The 16532-nt window shown below is 32.8% G+C and overlaps 3 protein-coding genes across 5 annotated transcripts; 2 read left to right on the plus strand and 1 right to left on the minus strand.

Moving 5' to 3' along the window:
- Nucleotides 1-292: 292 nt before the first annotated feature.
- LOC139861411 (uncharacterized) lies at nt 293-5204 on the plus strand. Of its 2 annotated transcripts, none has more exons than XM_071849804.1 (13): nt 293-463; nt 804-982; nt 1081-1210; nt 1290-1392; nt 1999-2122; nt 2231-2296; nt 2620-2658; nt 3203-3283; nt 3386-3433; nt 3967-4017; nt 4119-4187; nt 4264-4524; nt 4811-5204. In XM_071849804.1, the coding sequence occupies exons 2-13, from the start codon at nt 830-832 to the stop codon at nt 5048-5050; spliced, it is 1365 nt and encodes a 454-aa protein (XP_071705905.1). In that variant the 5' UTR covers nt 293-463; nt 804-829; the 3' UTR covers nt 5051-5204. The 2 variants fall into 2 exon arrangements, with proteins under 2 accessions (XP_071705905.1, XP_071705907.1); XM_071849806.1 differs by having other exon boundaries at nt 300-435.
- Nucleotides 5205-6564: 1360 nt separating this feature from the next.
- On the plus strand, nt 6565-8230 carry LOC139861412 (intracellular ribonuclease LX-like). Its single transcript, XM_071849807.1, has 4 exons — nt 6565-6777; nt 7028-7183; nt 7272-7470; nt 7829-8230. Exons 1-4 carry the CDS (start codon nt 6658-6660, stop codon nt 8083-8085), a joined length of 732 nt encoding a protein of 243 aa, XP_071705908.1. The 5' UTR covers nt 6565-6657; the 3' UTR covers nt 8086-8230.
- A 1427-nt stretch (nt 8231-9657) lies between these two features.
- LOC139861619 (proteasome subunit beta type-7-B-like) lies at nt 9658-12360 on the minus strand. 2 transcript variants are annotated; one of them, XM_071850065.1, is made up of 9 exons: nt 12227-12360; nt 11953-12102; nt 10911-11052; nt 10716-10812; nt 10564-10633; nt 10386-10490; nt 10170-10268; nt 10001-10088; nt 9658-9901 (listed from the first exon to the last, which is right to left on the minus strand). In XM_071850065.1, exons 2-9 carry the CDS (start codon nt 12094-12096, stop codon nt 9822-9824), a joined length of 825 nt encoding a protein of 274 aa, XP_071706166.1. In that variant the 5' UTR covers nt 12097-12102; nt 12227-12360; the 3' UTR covers nt 9658-9821. The 2 variants fall into 2 exon arrangements, with proteins under 2 accessions (XP_071706166.1, XP_071706165.1); XM_071850064.1 differs by having other exon boundaries at nt 12212-12314.
- Nucleotides 12361-16532: the final 4172 nt, after the last annotated feature.

Below are 16532 nucleotides of genomic sequence, written 5' to 3' on the forward strand. Positions count from 1 at the left end.
AAAATTCAGTAGGCTTATAACTACCTTTATGGCTGATCTTAGCAATAAGCCTTCTTATAAATATATATGAGCAGAGATAAAAGAGAGAAGAATAAAATTTTCTATATCATTGTGTCTTACAAAGCTAACACAGATGATGTATTTATATTACAAATTTTAATATGCAAAGTTCTATTCATATGCATGCGTATAAATTATTAAATTGTCATCCCCATGTTTTTTTACTTTTAGTATCATAACAACAGTAACAAAGTTTACACTTCCCTTTGTTAGATTTGTAAAATCAAAAGATTGTTAAATCTAAGCACGTGCTTTGCACATTCACAGCCCTAGCCCCATTTTCTCTTCATTTCTGAAATCGATTTCAGCAAATTTCTCCCTCCCTGTTTGTCTTTATCGACTACTCATCGTCACCATCTGCGTAGCCTTCTTGCGGTACGCTCTTAACAATCATTGATTAGAGGTACGCTATTGTAATCTCCTGTGCTCTCTTACGATAGGGCAAAACTGAGTCGCTGCACTCATAAAAAAAATTAGGGCTAATTTAAACCCTAATCTAATATCCGTTAATTTCTCAAAATTAGAATGTTTTCGTTGTGTTTTACTAGCTCAATTTCATGAATAATCTATTTTAGTCGGTAGAAACATTGTGTAATGGAAATTAGGGTTTGTCTAACGTATGCACATTTCAAATTCCATTCGTACACCAAATTTTGCTTATATAGTTATGCAATGCAAAACATTGGTGTGTTATTTTGTGTGTTAATGGCGAGTAACGTGTGATAACACATTGTTGTTTGTAGTGAAATGAGAGCACATAATTGCTGATATGAGTAGACCGTCGTTTAGGCCACGCCCCCTAGACATTCACAAGAAGTTACCGATTTTGAAATCTATTAAAGATTTTGAAGATGATGATACGCCAACTTCTACCCGTACACATTTGCTTCGTCTTGTTGCAGAAGCTGATAATGATACACAGGTTCAGCTTACAAACTTACGAGTATACACGTCGTTTTATGAAGGGTGGTTAAAAGGTGTTGGGCTAATATTGAGAGGCTGTTTGTTATCTGATTATAGGTACAGCAAGTTGCTAGTAAAAAAACAGCTTCTGAAATACCTATTCCTGAATACCTTACTGTGAATACATATGAACGAGATTACTCTCCTACATTCAATCAACCACCATCTTATCTACGTGCAAGGGGAGGTGTGTGGATTACTTGGAACCGTTAATATTTTATTACTCGGTTGATGTTTTTGTATTGATAGTATTGTAAAAACTGCAGTGCGGGCTGAGATTGGAGAGTTTGTAGAGTATGATCTTGACAACGAGGATGAAGATTGGCTTCAAGAGTTTAACAGGGAAAGAAATATTCTTTCAGATGAAAAGTAAGTTCCAATGTTGTATTTCACCTTAAAATTCTATACCTGTTTCTTATCTTATTTTCCTTTCCAATATGATTGCCATGCAATAATGCATTCATATATATGATAATGATCTGAATGTCTTTCTTTTTGCTTCTTTTTGTGGTCATTGTAATGTTTTATATGGGATTATAAGGCTCCCTTTGTTTATTTTATGTTCATATTCTTTTGTATGTAATACTGATACTTTTTTTTTGTTGGTTTATTCATACATATGGTGTTTAATCAGCTAAAAGTCTTTGGCATGATAATTGGTAAAAAAAAAAAATGTTAATAACATATATTATGCTTGAACATGGAAATCATAACTAAAGTTTGTTGTTGTTGTTGTTGTGATTTCAGTCAAACATAATAACCCTCTCTTCTCTAGTTGCACTGGCATATGTATGGCTTTTTAATAAGATTTCTCAGATTTTTTTTAGATTGTATGAAGCACAAAATTTTCTTTGACGTCACATGATATTTCAATTATTCAATCAATACCTTAGTCTTAATGTCTTATCAAGTACTCCACTTGTAAAGTCACGTACTCTAAATTGATACTGCACACTGATTTGATGAACGTGGCAGATTTGAGACTATTGTCTACAAGTTGGAGGTATTAGATCATAAAGCTCGAGAGAGAGCAGGAGTCATAACTCCTACACTTGGTGCACCTATACCTGTACTTTTGACATTTGATGCTGCTGTTGAGGTATTATGCATTTATCGACACACACAATTATAAGTTTATAACTATGCTAGAAGTAATCCAATAGCAGGGAAATATTGGTCATTGACATCTTGTTTATCTATTTGACAGGCCCTTCAAGCACTGAACATTAAATATGGAGTTTTCCAATCCATTTACAATTACTGGAAAGAAAAGGTAAGCAACTTTGTACTGCCAAAAAATAGTAAAAGATAACCAACAAAAAGGGTATAAGTGTAATGTTATATGTGACGAAATTTGGATGGTATGTTTATTCACTAAAGTTTGTTAAATAGTGGTTATTACTACACTTTTTTTAGTGCAATGTACTCCCTTTTTAGGTTATAATGGTTTTGGAATGTGATACTGTTATTGTGGTCAACGTATACTGGCTTTAAATCATCATTAATTTTGTGGTGAAAATTATCTTGAATTTCAGTCAACATAATAAATTTAGTATTGTGTACTCTTGACCTTTCTCTTTTTATCCTTTTTGCCAGCGGGAAAGATGGCAAAAACCTGTTTTGCGGCGTTTACAGGTTAGTATTTGCTTGTGGTTAGAGAATGGTTTTCGTTTCAGTTGCATTTATTTCGACCAAGGTTATTTGCTTCAATAGATTACATACTGAACAAAGGCAACATTTTTTAGCATCTTGAATACCCAGTGATGGGGTGTTTGGATGTTATGATGTTTGTTTTGAAAGTTATTATGTAATATATTAGAAAAAGAGTCAGATAATAGAATGGGATATAGAAAGATAGTGTTTTGATGTTGCTTCTGCTGTTTTAAGCTGTAATAATCCAATGAGCAGATTTTGAATGCCCCACAAATTCTGATCCATGTTGTGAACAAATGTATAAAATGACTAAACAGGACATCTTTGCGAAATGGTAATAGAGTACTGTACAATCAGGTTATAAGAAAGTGTTAAAGAGAGTTTTATCCTACCCTAAAAAAGTTAGATGATCATATTTCTTGCACCTGGTATAAGATGGGAGACTCAAAACTAATAACTTAGAAGTCTGATTGTTAAATAATTAAATGTATTAATCTAATCTAGTTGTTATTAATTTCGGTTACAGCCTCCACCACCAGTTAACGATACCAATCCATACAATGTGTTTAGACCAAGGGAAAAAGCTCACCGACTTAATACAAGAAGAGTAAGTTTCTGATCCACTCATTCTTGGTTTCAATATTTTTTAATGGTCTTCTACTTTAATAAGTAATAACGTGTGTACTTTCTGACTTTATTATATGCTCAGATGCAAAGACGGGAAAATAATGTGCAGTCATTTGAAAAGCTGCGACAAGTAAGTAGTGCCACCAATGCTATCCATTGTCATTTCTTTTCATAATTTACTGTGAATACTCTGCATTTGTTTAACTATGTAGGAAGCTGGGCGGGTTGGGTAATGGGTGAAAATGGGCCATTCTTGTGTGTGGCCAGAAACAGGTCGGGTTGGTTGGCTTGAAACATTTGTTACAAAACCAATATTTGTTTCTTAACAAAAACTTAGCGTGTCAAATATGATATGATTACAAAAGATATCATCATAGTAATACAATATATTTGAATAAAATGATTATGCAGCTTAAATGCATCGAATTACATTTTTGTGTAATTTTCGGTACCACGTGATATTTCACCCCACCTGTTTGACCAGGTAGAGAGATCAACTATAACATGAATCGACCCAAAAGTTATGTCATACTAATATGATATACTGGATTTTCAAGAAAACAAGCTACACTGTATTCTGCTATATGCATACCTCTACATTTGCACTGTCGTACGTTTGGTCTATGTTTATGTTATGTTTTATATCTGTATTTCATTCTACAGGTCAGACGCAACCTTGAGCAAGCAAAGAACTTACTCGAGGCTATAATTAAGGTATCATTGTTAATCTGTCCCTAAACTTCTACGTTTGGTTTGTGATTGTTTTTCAGCTAATAATACCTTCGAGTATATAATATTATTATATTTTGGTATAGAGAGAAGAGAAAAAGAGAGATGTCATTGACAGTGAAGTCACCCTTCAAAGGATCCAAATGAAGTACAAGGTAAATCATTACTTATTTATAAAGGTGGCTACTTCAACCCCTTTACTTACAAATTGGGCTGTATTTCAATTTTCAGAATGACGCAGAGCTTCTTGAAGATAGTTTAGCACTACCTGGACTGCCATCTTTTCTATCGAAGCTCGGTTCGAGTGAGGATGAATTTGTTGAGTCAGATGATTTCCGAAAACACAGTCGTTTTGGTCATCATCCTCATTCTTATACTGTACGGAATCATTCTTTGATGGACCCCAGATACGTTATGCCTTCTGCCGGAGCCGTGAAGCGAGAGTTTCGACGTCCTTCTGTCCCATATTCCTCCTCCTGGCTCCATAAAATGGTATATTTTTATATTGCTACATAAATCTAATTTCACTCTCATTGCTACTGGTATATGTTGCAATTGTGACCCGTTTACTTATGTGAGCCGCTTCCTAATCTATCCTTTTCATCTCAATCCAGTCAGCTCAAAAACGGGAAATGGGTTGAACACATGTTGGAGTGTATATTATTGCATTGCATACACTTTATAATATAAATCATTTTGAGTTATCATTAAAATTTTGTAACACCAAGTTACGAAGAAATACAATTAAATTTTACATAAATGTTTCGTATGTCTGCAGGATCCACATGAGCCGATATTACTGTTTACAAAGCCTCTGGATCCGGTAAAGCTGGCGGCTGCAGGTATTGTACCACCACAAGGGGCTACTTCTGTATCGAACGCCACATCATCATCATCACGCTCATATAATCCTCGTGGTAGGATTGGTAGAGGCGGAAGAATAATATTCGATAGGTGGAACCCACTTATGCATACCCCAATCGACTGTGGTGATTCATACACACCTCCTAAACCATGACCACGTTTACTAGCTTTTACTGGTTAGCATATTAGATGATGAGCGTCAGAATTTATATTCTATATTCCATTCAAGTTAGATGGTAAAAATTAACAATGGTTTGACAACTGAATGGATCAATATGTGTTGTTATATATCTATCAGTTTAACTGAATTTTGTATATAACTACTGTCTTCTTTAAAGTACAGTAGCAAGATTGATAAATGCTTATTCGTGTAATGCCACGCCACTACTTATTCACATGAAAATGAACATTCACCTTCAACGATATCTGATTATCGTTGTTAGAAAGGTTAGCTTGTATATCACGTGACTTTCGACTTTCGGTGAATCCATATTTATGAATTATTTGTATTGATATGTTGCCTAATTTCATGTGATTAGTAACTGTTGTTGTAGTTAAGTGTACGCAAGCTCAATATCCTATTCCTATGAAGGAGAATTATAAAGGTACAAGGATGCTTGCCATTTGCTCTTTATGGCATTGATTGATTACTTATTGTTAAAGAAACAGGGACCTTTTATGGGCTTTTTCACTTGTTTGGTGCGTGTCATTCTTTTATCTTAGACAAGTGGAATCTAAAAGATGTATTAGTGGTACTTTTTAACATGAATTTTAAATGGCAATAACATCTATATCTAAAGTGTGAGCTTTTCACCACAAGTTCTCATTTCTATTCTAATTTATATGTTTTTGTAAAAAAAAAAAAAAATCTATATTAAAGGTCCTTAGAAACGTTCGTAACTTTCGTCTCCTTTACATCTACAGTGGTAATTGTTCGATACGGTAAAGATATTATTATTGGTATATGTTGTTCAAAAGTTCAGTTCTTTGGATGATGATGATGATGATGCTGCTAATTTGTAGAGATGGTTGTGTTGATGTTTATACCACGATCATACCATGTTTCTCTAGTTAAATTATGTAGTGCTACTTATGATACAAATATTATCAAGACTTATTCATTATGTACTAAGGGATATTCCCTTTCCAGATATTCGATCAATATAATTAACAGTTTGTATAATCAAAGATATAGAATCAAAGGTTTAGTGTTATTTCAAAGCTATAACATGTTTAATAATTAATGAATTATTGCTATTTCTGACGATAATAATAGAACAATATATATATATATATATATATATATATATATATATATATATATATATATATATATATATATATATATATATATATATATATATATATATATATATATATATATATATAATAGTCAACTAAACAATAATGATAAACTAATAGTTAGGCAACCTGTATTTCTGAATATAATTAAGAATTAATGTGACTTAGACGTAAATTTAACACTTGTTGGGAATTCACATGTATTATGTATATACACATACATAAACTTAAAGCAATGTTCAATATCAACAAGCAAGGTTAGGATAAGAGTATAACTGCAACGCATATTCTATTCTATTTTGTGTTATAACATATTCACTAATAATAACATTCCTATAATCCTATTCCTATAAATTTATACTTATACACGACACATTCTTCTGTAAAACTTCATTGAAAAACATCTTGTTTCGTACATCGATCTACATTTTCTTTTTTTCCAACTAAACTTAATACAAGATGCATAGAGATATATTGAAGTGGAATGGGAGGACATTTGCGATTATATATTTGGTCATACAATGTTTTGCAATTCTAAGCGTCGCTAAAGACTTTGATTTCTTTTACTTTGTTCAACAGGTTTGTTTTAATTTACTGCACAAACTTTACCTTATTTTTATTTTATCATTATTAACTGATTAATTCCAATCAAGCATCATAATGTTAAACACGTTTGACAAATGACACATGTTTAGCAATATGGTTTATCATGTTAAATGTAATTAGACTCTCGTGCATAAAAAGCAATGTTATGAGTACTTATTACATGATCTAGTTGACATAATACGATATATAGTTTAATTAAAGTCGTACACATAACGATTTGCAGTGGCCGGCGTCCTACTGTGATTCAAGGCGAGGTTGTTGCTACCCAAAAACCGGCAAGCCAGCAGAAGATTTTAGCATTCACGGGCTTTGGCCTAATTATGATGATGGAACCTATCCATCCAACTGTGATTCCTCCAATCCTTTTGATGAATCAAAGGTGCTTTATCCGAGTGGTACATTTCATATAAATCGCCATTAATTAAGGAGAAAAAAATGTGACACTTGTTATATGTCTATATGTATAGGTTTCAAATCTTGAAAGTGAGTTAGAGGAACATTGGCCTACACTTGCATGCCCAAGTGGCGACGGCTTAAAGTTTTGGCGTCATGAATGGGAAAAACATGGCACTTGTGCAGAATCTGTTTTTGACGAGCGTGGTTATTTTGAGTCTGCACTTGCACTTAAGAAAAAGGCTAACCTCCTCCAAGCACTCGAGAGTGCAGGTATGATCATTTATGCTCAAAGTACAATCATATATGTAATGTAAATTTGGCATACCTTTATGCCCTGCGGATTGAGCAATACTTGTAAATCAGTTGTTGAACAAAATAAATACCTAAAGTATACCACAGAGTAAAAAAAAAAAAAAACAGACTAACAAGATATGAATATATGATGATATACACTTATTACTCCGTATATTAATTGATAAATCATAAAAAAAAAAAATAGTTATCCGTGATACTAATTAAACGTGATAGAAACAACTTAAAATTATTACCGTAACAAATTACTCCATATAAATTGTAAATTGTGAATTAAAAGAAACATGTGAATATAATGTATTCGATTTGAATGCAGGGATTAAAGCGGTTGATGGGAAATATTACACACTAAGCCAAATAAAAGATGAAATAACAAAGGCAGTTGGATATGCCCCGTTTATTGAATGCAATGTGGACCCTTCAGGGAACCACCAATTGTACCAAGTCTACCAATGTGTGGATGCATCGGCTTCAGAGTTCATCCAATGCCCGGTCTTCCCTCATGGACGAGCTTGCGGAAATAAAGTCGAGTTTGCTTCCTTTTCATCTGCATCGAGTCGTGACGAACTCTAGACACCTTCTAAACTCTCTGTTTTTTTTTTTTTTTAATATCATATCATAAATCATATATAATACATTAATTGGTACGTGATTGTATATTTATTTGTGCAATTATTTTGTAAGCACATTGGTGGTTTACATGGTTAACAGTAATAATCGGAATGCAATCTGCGTGTTTGTATATTTTGAATTGTTTGTGATAAGTTAAACATCTAAATTTTCGACTCATTGTGGTAAAACCATAATCAAATTAATCGAATAACTCAAAACAAGTACATATTAAGGAGAGATAAAAACATATGCACGTCATATGGATAGTGAATGTGCATTGATTTTTTTTTTACAACAGTTTCGGATCACCCAGAGTGACTAAACCACTAATGCGATCATCTTCCGCAGTTACATAACTCGCCCCAAACTGTTTTACTAGAAAAAACCCGGATCAATCTGAGGGCATGACGAGTAAAACACCCTCCACTGCTGCCCCCACAACGCAACCTCTAACAAATATCATTGGGTGGCCAACTAATAAATTATCAGTAAAGGCAGCTTTTGGTGGATTTCAAGATCAAGAAAATATCAATATCATTGTGTGCATTGTTGCCGCCCTAGAAATCGAACTCCCAACCTCTAACAAAGATGTATGAGCCATATTGATTAAGATGTCATAAATTGTTAGATGTATGAGCCATATTGATTAAGATGTCATAAATCAAAAATGGCGCTCAAAATATAAATAATATAGATTGATTTTGGAAATGAATTTTAAAATTCACATCTTAAGATCAATAAACTTTTCTTAATGTATATAGCAAATAAGATTAAATAGTACCTAAACTTGGAGAAGTGATAATAAGTTGTGGCTGTGACATCTTCCTATTTATATTTGATGTTTTTGACTTTTTTCTATGTTGGTCTCTGTATTATACCCTATATTGTTAATAACGTCTCTCGGTTTTTTTTGCCTTTAGAATCCTTTGATTTTCAAAAATTTGCAATCAGCATCAGCATACCTCCGTCTAAATTCCGTTTAAAGTCTGTTAACCCTTGACATGTTCCTTGCATGTGAGGGTAAATTCATCTCTTTACGTTGACCCTCGAGTGTTGTTGTTGTTTGGTCTGTTGGTCCCTCGTTTTTATATCATTTAGCTACGGTGATCCCTTCATTTTACAATTGCTGCGTGAGTGGTCTCTCAGTCTAACTTTCGTTACAAAATCTGTTAACTCTTGACATGGTAGCAAATAATAAAACTGAAAAGTTTTTGTTTGGGACAATATATTTGAAACATGAGTAGTATACAATATATGATATTTTTAGAATGAAACATTAGTATATAAGCTAGCTTTGAATTTGATTAGAGATTTACTAGTAAATTTTAGCATTTAACATGTTATTCAACTCAAATATTTTTTAAACCACTAAATATTACAATATTAAAAGAAACAAGCTGCTAGAGAAAGAACTACAATGGCCTCAAAAACCAATCATTCCAACTTACAATAGATTTCGCCCAGTTCTGAATTTTGCTCAAGAACTTGTATGCAGGCTCCATTAGTGTAACTAGATTAAACTACCCAAGTACATGTGAAAGTCATTCTTCGAATTGCTAACATAAAAGATGGCGAACGGTTGCACTAAATTGTCATTAATAATAAAAAAAAGTCTGGACATGGTTGGAAAACTCAAGCAACTGGTTTTAAACAATAAGACCATATAACTTGCGGAAATAAACCCTAAATGGACAAGCTTATTCTTGCATGGCTTCTCCTCCGACTTCAACAACTTCAACCAGCTCCTTCAATGGAGTAATCTTAGTAAGCAGAACTTCTGTAAACATCATTTAAAACATCAAATCATAAACTGGAATGGAATGAAGACAACACATGAACCTGATATGCATGTATTCTTTATTAAATTATTACTAACCAGTTTTTTTGGAGAACGAATAGCCTTTTGAGCTGATGTAAGTACGAGGATTTGGAGTCAGATGATTCCTCAGATATTCCTTATTTCCCTGAAAAACAAGTCATATATATTGGTATCCATAACAGGGATCATCATCATTGTTAATATTTAATAATAAGAACAAGCATACCTTCGTTATGACACAAACATCTACATTGCTTCCACTTCCCAAATCATTAAATATGCCAGAGCATATAGCCTTGGTTACCAAGTTCACTCCTTCTTCCCTCTGTAAAAATATATATAATAGAAAATAAATACTCCTAAAATTACAAGACACGTGCTTAGGACACAAAAAAGGAGTCTGCAATTTTTTTAAAAAAATCATGATGATGAGAAAACTGACAGTAAGCCCTTCACGATACTCTGATTCAAAGATAGCCATGGCAGCAAGTGACCCAGAGCCCATAGTGGCAAATGGGAGAGTGTCGGTCGATCCATGAGGATAGATCTATACAAAATTCATTTCAAACCATTAGCACATTGTAAGATTTCTCAGATGCCTCAAAATTAAATTAACCCACCGTATGTAGATGTGGGCCGGTCACATCGACTCCGCCAAGAACCAAAGCAGCAGATACATGACCTTGGTATCTGTGTGACCAAAAAAAAAAATCATGCATTCTAAAATGGAAGATAAAACACTGAGATTCATCACATTTAGACTTATGCTTACCGAAAAAGATGGGATTTCAAAAGTGTAAGTGCTGTTACAACCCTTGATTCGCGACCAGTGTGATATCTATGCAGCTTCAGTTGCGAGCTGATGTTGTCTAAAGAAAGAAAAATATCTCCATTTAAAACTTTTTAATGGGTCTCCCTTACAAAGGGAGATAATTTGTAAAATATATATGAGTAGATAGATTAGAACCAGTGACAGCTTCGGTATCAGCAGCAGTTCCGGCTCCACAGCAGTATATGTTGGGAGCCATATAATGAATCTTTTCACAGTTCTTGTCAGCCACAATCGGACCCTCCGTGGCTCTGGTATCTGCCCCAAGAATTACACCATTCTGAACATGAAAACTACTATTATTATTAGTTATTAGATTAGTTATATATTAATACACAAATATTATGTTGATAAGTTGGTATACGTTCCCAAAGTTAAGTTGCTCTCAATGGGTCACTGGTAGTTGTAGGTTTGAACCCTCCCTTCCGTTACTTTTCTTTCCTTCATATTAGATTTTTAGCAGTTTTCCAAAGATTAATTTCTAAATATGATGCTAAACAATAATATACCAATTATAAATATATGATAAATGTTAAAAGTACCTTATGGGATCATGCTACACAATCAATTTGTAGTTAGTTATAAAAATAAAGTCTTTGTTAGCATCTAAAACTAAGATATGTTTAGCAAATACTGTACTATGTATATTAATTAATGGTGACGAGAGCCGGAGGATATAATAAAGTTACTCACAAGTCAAACTAAAGATTTAAGCACAAGAAAACTAAATGTTGTTGTAAATTGTGACCAAATAGTAGATATAGAGGCAGTGATTTGTAATCCACAGGTTAATGATGCTCTAGCAACTTGATTAAATTTAATACAAAGTTTAGCAATACTGAGGTTAACACTTGAAAACATTTGAAATGTATTTCACCCCACTCGGCTCCCAGTTCAATTCTTCAAAGTTGTCGCATACTAATTTAACCACGTTTTAACACTCAGTCGAATACTATCTAAATCCTAATTCAATCAATTACATACACCATAATGAAGCTTCAATCTATTAGAGTCTTGAATCCTAAATCATTAAACTAATAAAACAGCTTGATCATTATCTAATTATCCAAGTATCCAACTACCATAATCTCACATCACATATCCCGAATGTAAATTGAATACTAAAGGCTGTAAATCACAAAAATCAATTAATTAAACAAAAAAACAAAATATAACGCACCTCGAAGATTAAACCGACAATGGTAGTTCCTGTTTTAAGATATCCAGGTTGTTGTTTTAAACCTTTTTTGGTCAGCATATCGTTCCTTCTGCACAAATCGAAACTGAATCCGGTTTTTGGAACATCCATTGCTTCAATTGTCATCTTCAACTACATCAATTATTAAATTACAAACCAGCAATTTTTTTTAATTAAATTGAATAACGGTGAATTAGTGATAACTACAAATGAAAAACTAAACGAATAATTATTAACATACAAAAAAAAAATATACGTTACGTTGATCCTTAAGTATGATTAACTAACGAGGTGAAGATTGATCTTGATTTGTTGAAAATTTAAATCCGCAAGTTGATTTGGGGAATAATAGTGAGGAAATCTTGAGTAGCAAGACAAATAATTAAATACATATAACCCCCCTAGAATTTCGACTATGTTCAATTAGGTGACTTAACATTATAAATTATAGAAACAAACTACTTGTGTAGCCCTCGCTTCGCGCCGGGAGTTCCGTTTTGAATGCGAGTTAAAAAAAAATCTTAATCTATTTTGTAAAAAAGAATTTTTTTTCGACATCTAATATTGAAGGGTTGTTCCTTTTGTGAAAGTTACTTCTTTTAGCGTTCGTTATTGTTTTTTTTAAAGTTGATCTATTTTGTAAAAAAAAATGTTTTTCGACATTTTTTGGTAGCATTGAAGGTTTGTTCATTTTATGAAAGTTGTCTTTTATAGTTGAGGAAGAAAAGAGAGAAAAAAAATTAGTTGATTTTTTTGTAAAAAAAAGTATTTTTTTTCGACATCTTTTGGTAACATTGAAGGGTTGGTTCTTTTACGAAACTTGCTTCTTTTATCGTTGGCGACAAATAAAAGAAGAGAAATGACGGAAATACCCTTGGTTACTATTGGTGAATAGTGAAATAGTGTTTTGTCTATTAGTATATATAGAAATTACAAATATAACATTATTTGTATCTACTTGGTGTTAATTATGTTGAGCGTTTTAAGATAAATATTATAAAAAAAAAAATAAGAGATACAATGAAGAACGTCGATTACAAAAGTATTTTGAGGCCTCGCAAATAGCTAAAAATCTAGCTAGAAAACCTGACTAGTCAAACCAGACAATCCACAACCTCTAAATTAGAACATCAAACAAATAAAAACTCCAAATACAAACAACCCGATGTTATCCCAAACGCGGACGATTTCTTAGAACGTTTTTCTCTGCCATAAAGTTGGGAGAGCTATCATCAGGTTCTACACCCCTAAGATCATCCACTAGGTGAAGATCAAATTCCGGACCTTCACTTGTTTATCCTTAATCGTTCCTGCTTCTGACATACTTTTATTATCATTTTGAACCACCTTTGGTCGATAAACCAATTTTTGTTTTGGTTTACCAACACCAAACCCACTTTTGTTTCCGTTTTTCTATACCACAACTGCATCATCTTTTCCTTTCTTCCTAAAACCATCTGCATCCACCTCCACAGTTTTCTAGAGTAATGACATTCTTGGGACACTAGGCGTCCCAATGTCCAAAAACTTTACAATCCGAGCAACGCGAAGGATTCCACTCATATTCAATAGTAATATTGTCAGTAGATTTACTAGCACCATCTAAACGTGGAGGCACAACCTGTATACTCTTCTTAAGATAATGTTCAGTCGAAACTTATAACATAGCTCTAGCGTGATTGACCCCATTCCTCAACACACATCGTGCTCGTGTAAGAATCCAATATTATGCGCTTTCCAATTCTTTATGCAATAATACTTAAACAATCTTCGGTATAACCTGTCAGCGGAACATCATGGAGTTTAACCGATACCAGCACAATTGTCAATGCACGTCTTCCTTGGATAACGATACATTGGTGACCATTTTCTCAATATTATTGGTACGGTTCTAATGACCCATGGACCATTTTCCTATACATCTAGCATCCCTTGAGTCGTGGCAAATTTGAAAAAGAAGAAACCTTTTGCATTCATCGTCGTTATATCAATGTCATACATTCACCACACATTCATAACATAATTTTTAGCAAGTAATACGATTACCAATAAAGTACCTGTATAATGTGTTGCTATACCTATCAGTAGCTTTCAACACAGACGATAAGAGTAGCTCTACATCTATACCATCCTCTATATTCTTCAGGATCCTTAATATCGAAAGTTAACCTTATGTAAATCACTGTATGCAACGCAATACAATATGAAGCAGCAGCACCAATCGGTTCACCATCATTCCTTACAGTTTCAGGGATTGAGTTGATATGCACGCGAGTCTCACTAGCATTCACACATTGATTAGGGTTTACTCCCAATGCCGTAAACACATAATCCTGACTACCTAGTGTCATACCCCGTCCAAATCCTCTTGGACGAATACAATAACATCTGGTACCATTGCGATGAACGGACCTCTATATGCCATGAACAACTCCATGTAATATGAGCAAATGCACAGCGGAAGATTTCTTTCATACCTGAGAATAAACATGCTTTAAAGTGTCAACCAAAAGGTTGGTGAGTTCATAAGTTTATCATAAAACAATAAAATTCATTATTTTGATAGACCACAAGATTTAAATCATGCATGGTACAAATGGGCCCGAATCCTATACCCACCTGTAATGTACATGCGATATCTTTTAAATACAGTACACCTTTCTCGTATACGAAATCATCTTTCATAAATCTTAGTAACCGTACACATATCTCGTGCACAAAAATAACATACACATAACATGTGTATAAAATCATTCTCTCGATACATAACATTCATATCAATTGGTGGCAATTATCATGTCCACATAATTCAATGGTGGCAACTATCATGTCCACATAATTCAACGGTGGCAATTATCATGTCCACATAATTCAATAATAATCCGCAGAACTTCTGTCTGCATAATAATTCATTCGAGAAATGTTTTGCTTGTGTCTATCTCGTCAAACATTTATAAAAGCATTTCATGTATTCGCAGTTCAAAATATATTTCAAAAACATTTAATAAAGCAGTTGTAAAAACAGCGCATGTATTCTCAGTCCCAAAAATGTAAAGAGTAAAAGGGAATCAAATGAAACTCACACATATAAATATTGTAAAACAGTTAATAAAGCATTTGCATGTATTCTCAGCCCAAAAACGTAAAGGGTAAAAAGGGCAAATGAAACTCACCATACTGTATTTTGTAGTAAAAATACATATGACGTCATTTAACAAGTCTAAGGTTGACCTCAGATTCACGAACCTATATCATTTATATAAATATTAATACATATAATTGTAATCAATTAAATTCATGTATTATATCTTAAACTATATATGTTATATATTTAATTTTGTATATGTTTATAATAGTTACTATTTATATAATTTAATTTTATATTTGAAATCAATAATTTGTTATATGTAAATGTATACGTAAATAATTTTAATATATATAATTTTATGTAATGTTATGGTAGTTGTAATATGTATACTCGTATCTAAAAAAAAAATATTTATTTGTTAAAATAATAATATTGTTAATATAAAAGTAATAATCATAATAATAATAAATATAATAATAATGTTAATGATAATGATAATAATACTACTAATAATAATTACTATAAAATAATGATTTTACTACTAATAATAATACTAACATTTATTTTATTAACTATAATGATAATAATGATAAGAATAATAATAAGTAAATAAATAAATAACTACCTCAAAGAAGTAGTCCTAAAGGAAATGCCCAAGTCCGGGTTTGAACCCGCGACGTCCCGCTAACCCGAAATCTCCCCAACCCACTCTTCTATCTTAACATCATACTATCCTAATCATTTTCATTTCATCATCACGTATCATCACTTATCAAGTATCATTTATTGTCATATTCATCATATGATTATCATTTTCATACCCATATCAACTTCATCATTTATTGACATCATCATTAACCTCATTTCACCATGATATCGTCATGACCATTATCATAATTATTTCGTCTCCGTTACCACCCATATCATGACATCATCACGATCTCACTAACATGATTATAATCATAATCTTAATTATAATCTTAATCTTACTTTCATCATCTCTAAATTAACAACATCATCATTATGAAGTATCCTAATCATCATCATCTAATATTTTAAAAAAAAACGTGAGGGATGAGTTTTGGCTCAACAGAAAACAACCAATATAAATCACAGCTCGATATCATAAAAAAATAGAATATGTCCCATGATGTTGAATTTAGAATTCGAAGCAGGATAACAGAAACCGTCATCATTTAATCATCTTTATCGACATCTAAACTTCATCATCGTCATTAATCGTTCCTCATCACATAACCATCCCATAATCACGATATTATCAATATTAATTCTACCATCACCGCTCGTTATCGTATCGTCATCAAGTCCAAATAAGGAGGAAAAAGAAAGGCAAGTTACTAAGCCCAAGAACTCTTGTGGCCCCAAGTGAAGGTAATAGCGATTGTCCATCTACACACACCATACGGCCCAAATACAAGTCCATGGTATAGCAGCAGCCCAGCAACACGATTTG

This window comes from Rutidosis leptorrhynchoides, chromosome 8 (assembly GCF_046630445.1).
Source record: "Rutidosis leptorrhynchoides isolate AG116_Rl617_1_P2 chromosome 8, CSIRO_AGI_Rlap_v1, whole genome shotgun sequence".
Classification (NCBI taxonomy): Eukaryota; Viridiplantae; Streptophyta; class Magnoliopsida; order Asterales; family Asteraceae; genus Rutidosis; species Rutidosis leptorrhynchoides.

Bases quoted from the DNA above. Each gene is read 5' to 3' on its own strand.
- LOC139861411 (XM_071849804.1), top strand. From the start codon at position 830: ATGAGTAGACCGTCGTTTAGGCCACGCCCCCTAGACATTCACAAGAAG. The intron at 1,393-1,998 runs GTAAGTTCCAAT...TGAACGTGGCAG, and splicing joins AATATTCTTTCAGATGAAAA to ATTTGAGACTATTGTCTACA. The intron at 3,284-3,385 runs GTAAGTTTCTGA...TTATATGCTCAG, and splicing joins ACCGACTTAATACAAGAAGA to ATGCAAAGACGGGAAAATAA.
- LOC139861412 (XM_071849807.1), top strand. From the start codon at position 6,658: ATGCATAGAGATATATTGAAGTGGAATGGGAGGACATTTGCGATTATA. The intron at 7,184-7,271 runs GTGCTTTATCCG...CTATATGTATAG, and splicing joins ATCCTTTTGATGAATCAAAG to GTTTCAAATCTTGAAAGTGA. The intron at 7,471-7,828 runs GTATGATCATTT...ATTTGAATGCAG, and splicing joins CCAAGCACTCGAGAGTGCAG to GGATTAAAGCGGTTGATGGG.
- LOC139861619 (XM_071850065.1), bottom strand. From the start codon at position 12,096: ATGACAATTGAAGCAATGGATGTTCCAAAAACCGGATTCAGTTTCGAT. The intron at 10,269-10,385 runs GTCAGTTTTCTC...ATATTTTTACAG, and splicing joins AGTATCGTGAAGGGCTTACT to AGGGAAGAAGGAGTGAACTT. The intron at 9,902-10,000 runs GTTAGTAATAAT...TGATGTTTACAG, and splicing joins TTCGTTCTCCAAAAAAACTG to AAGTTCTGCTTACTAAGATT.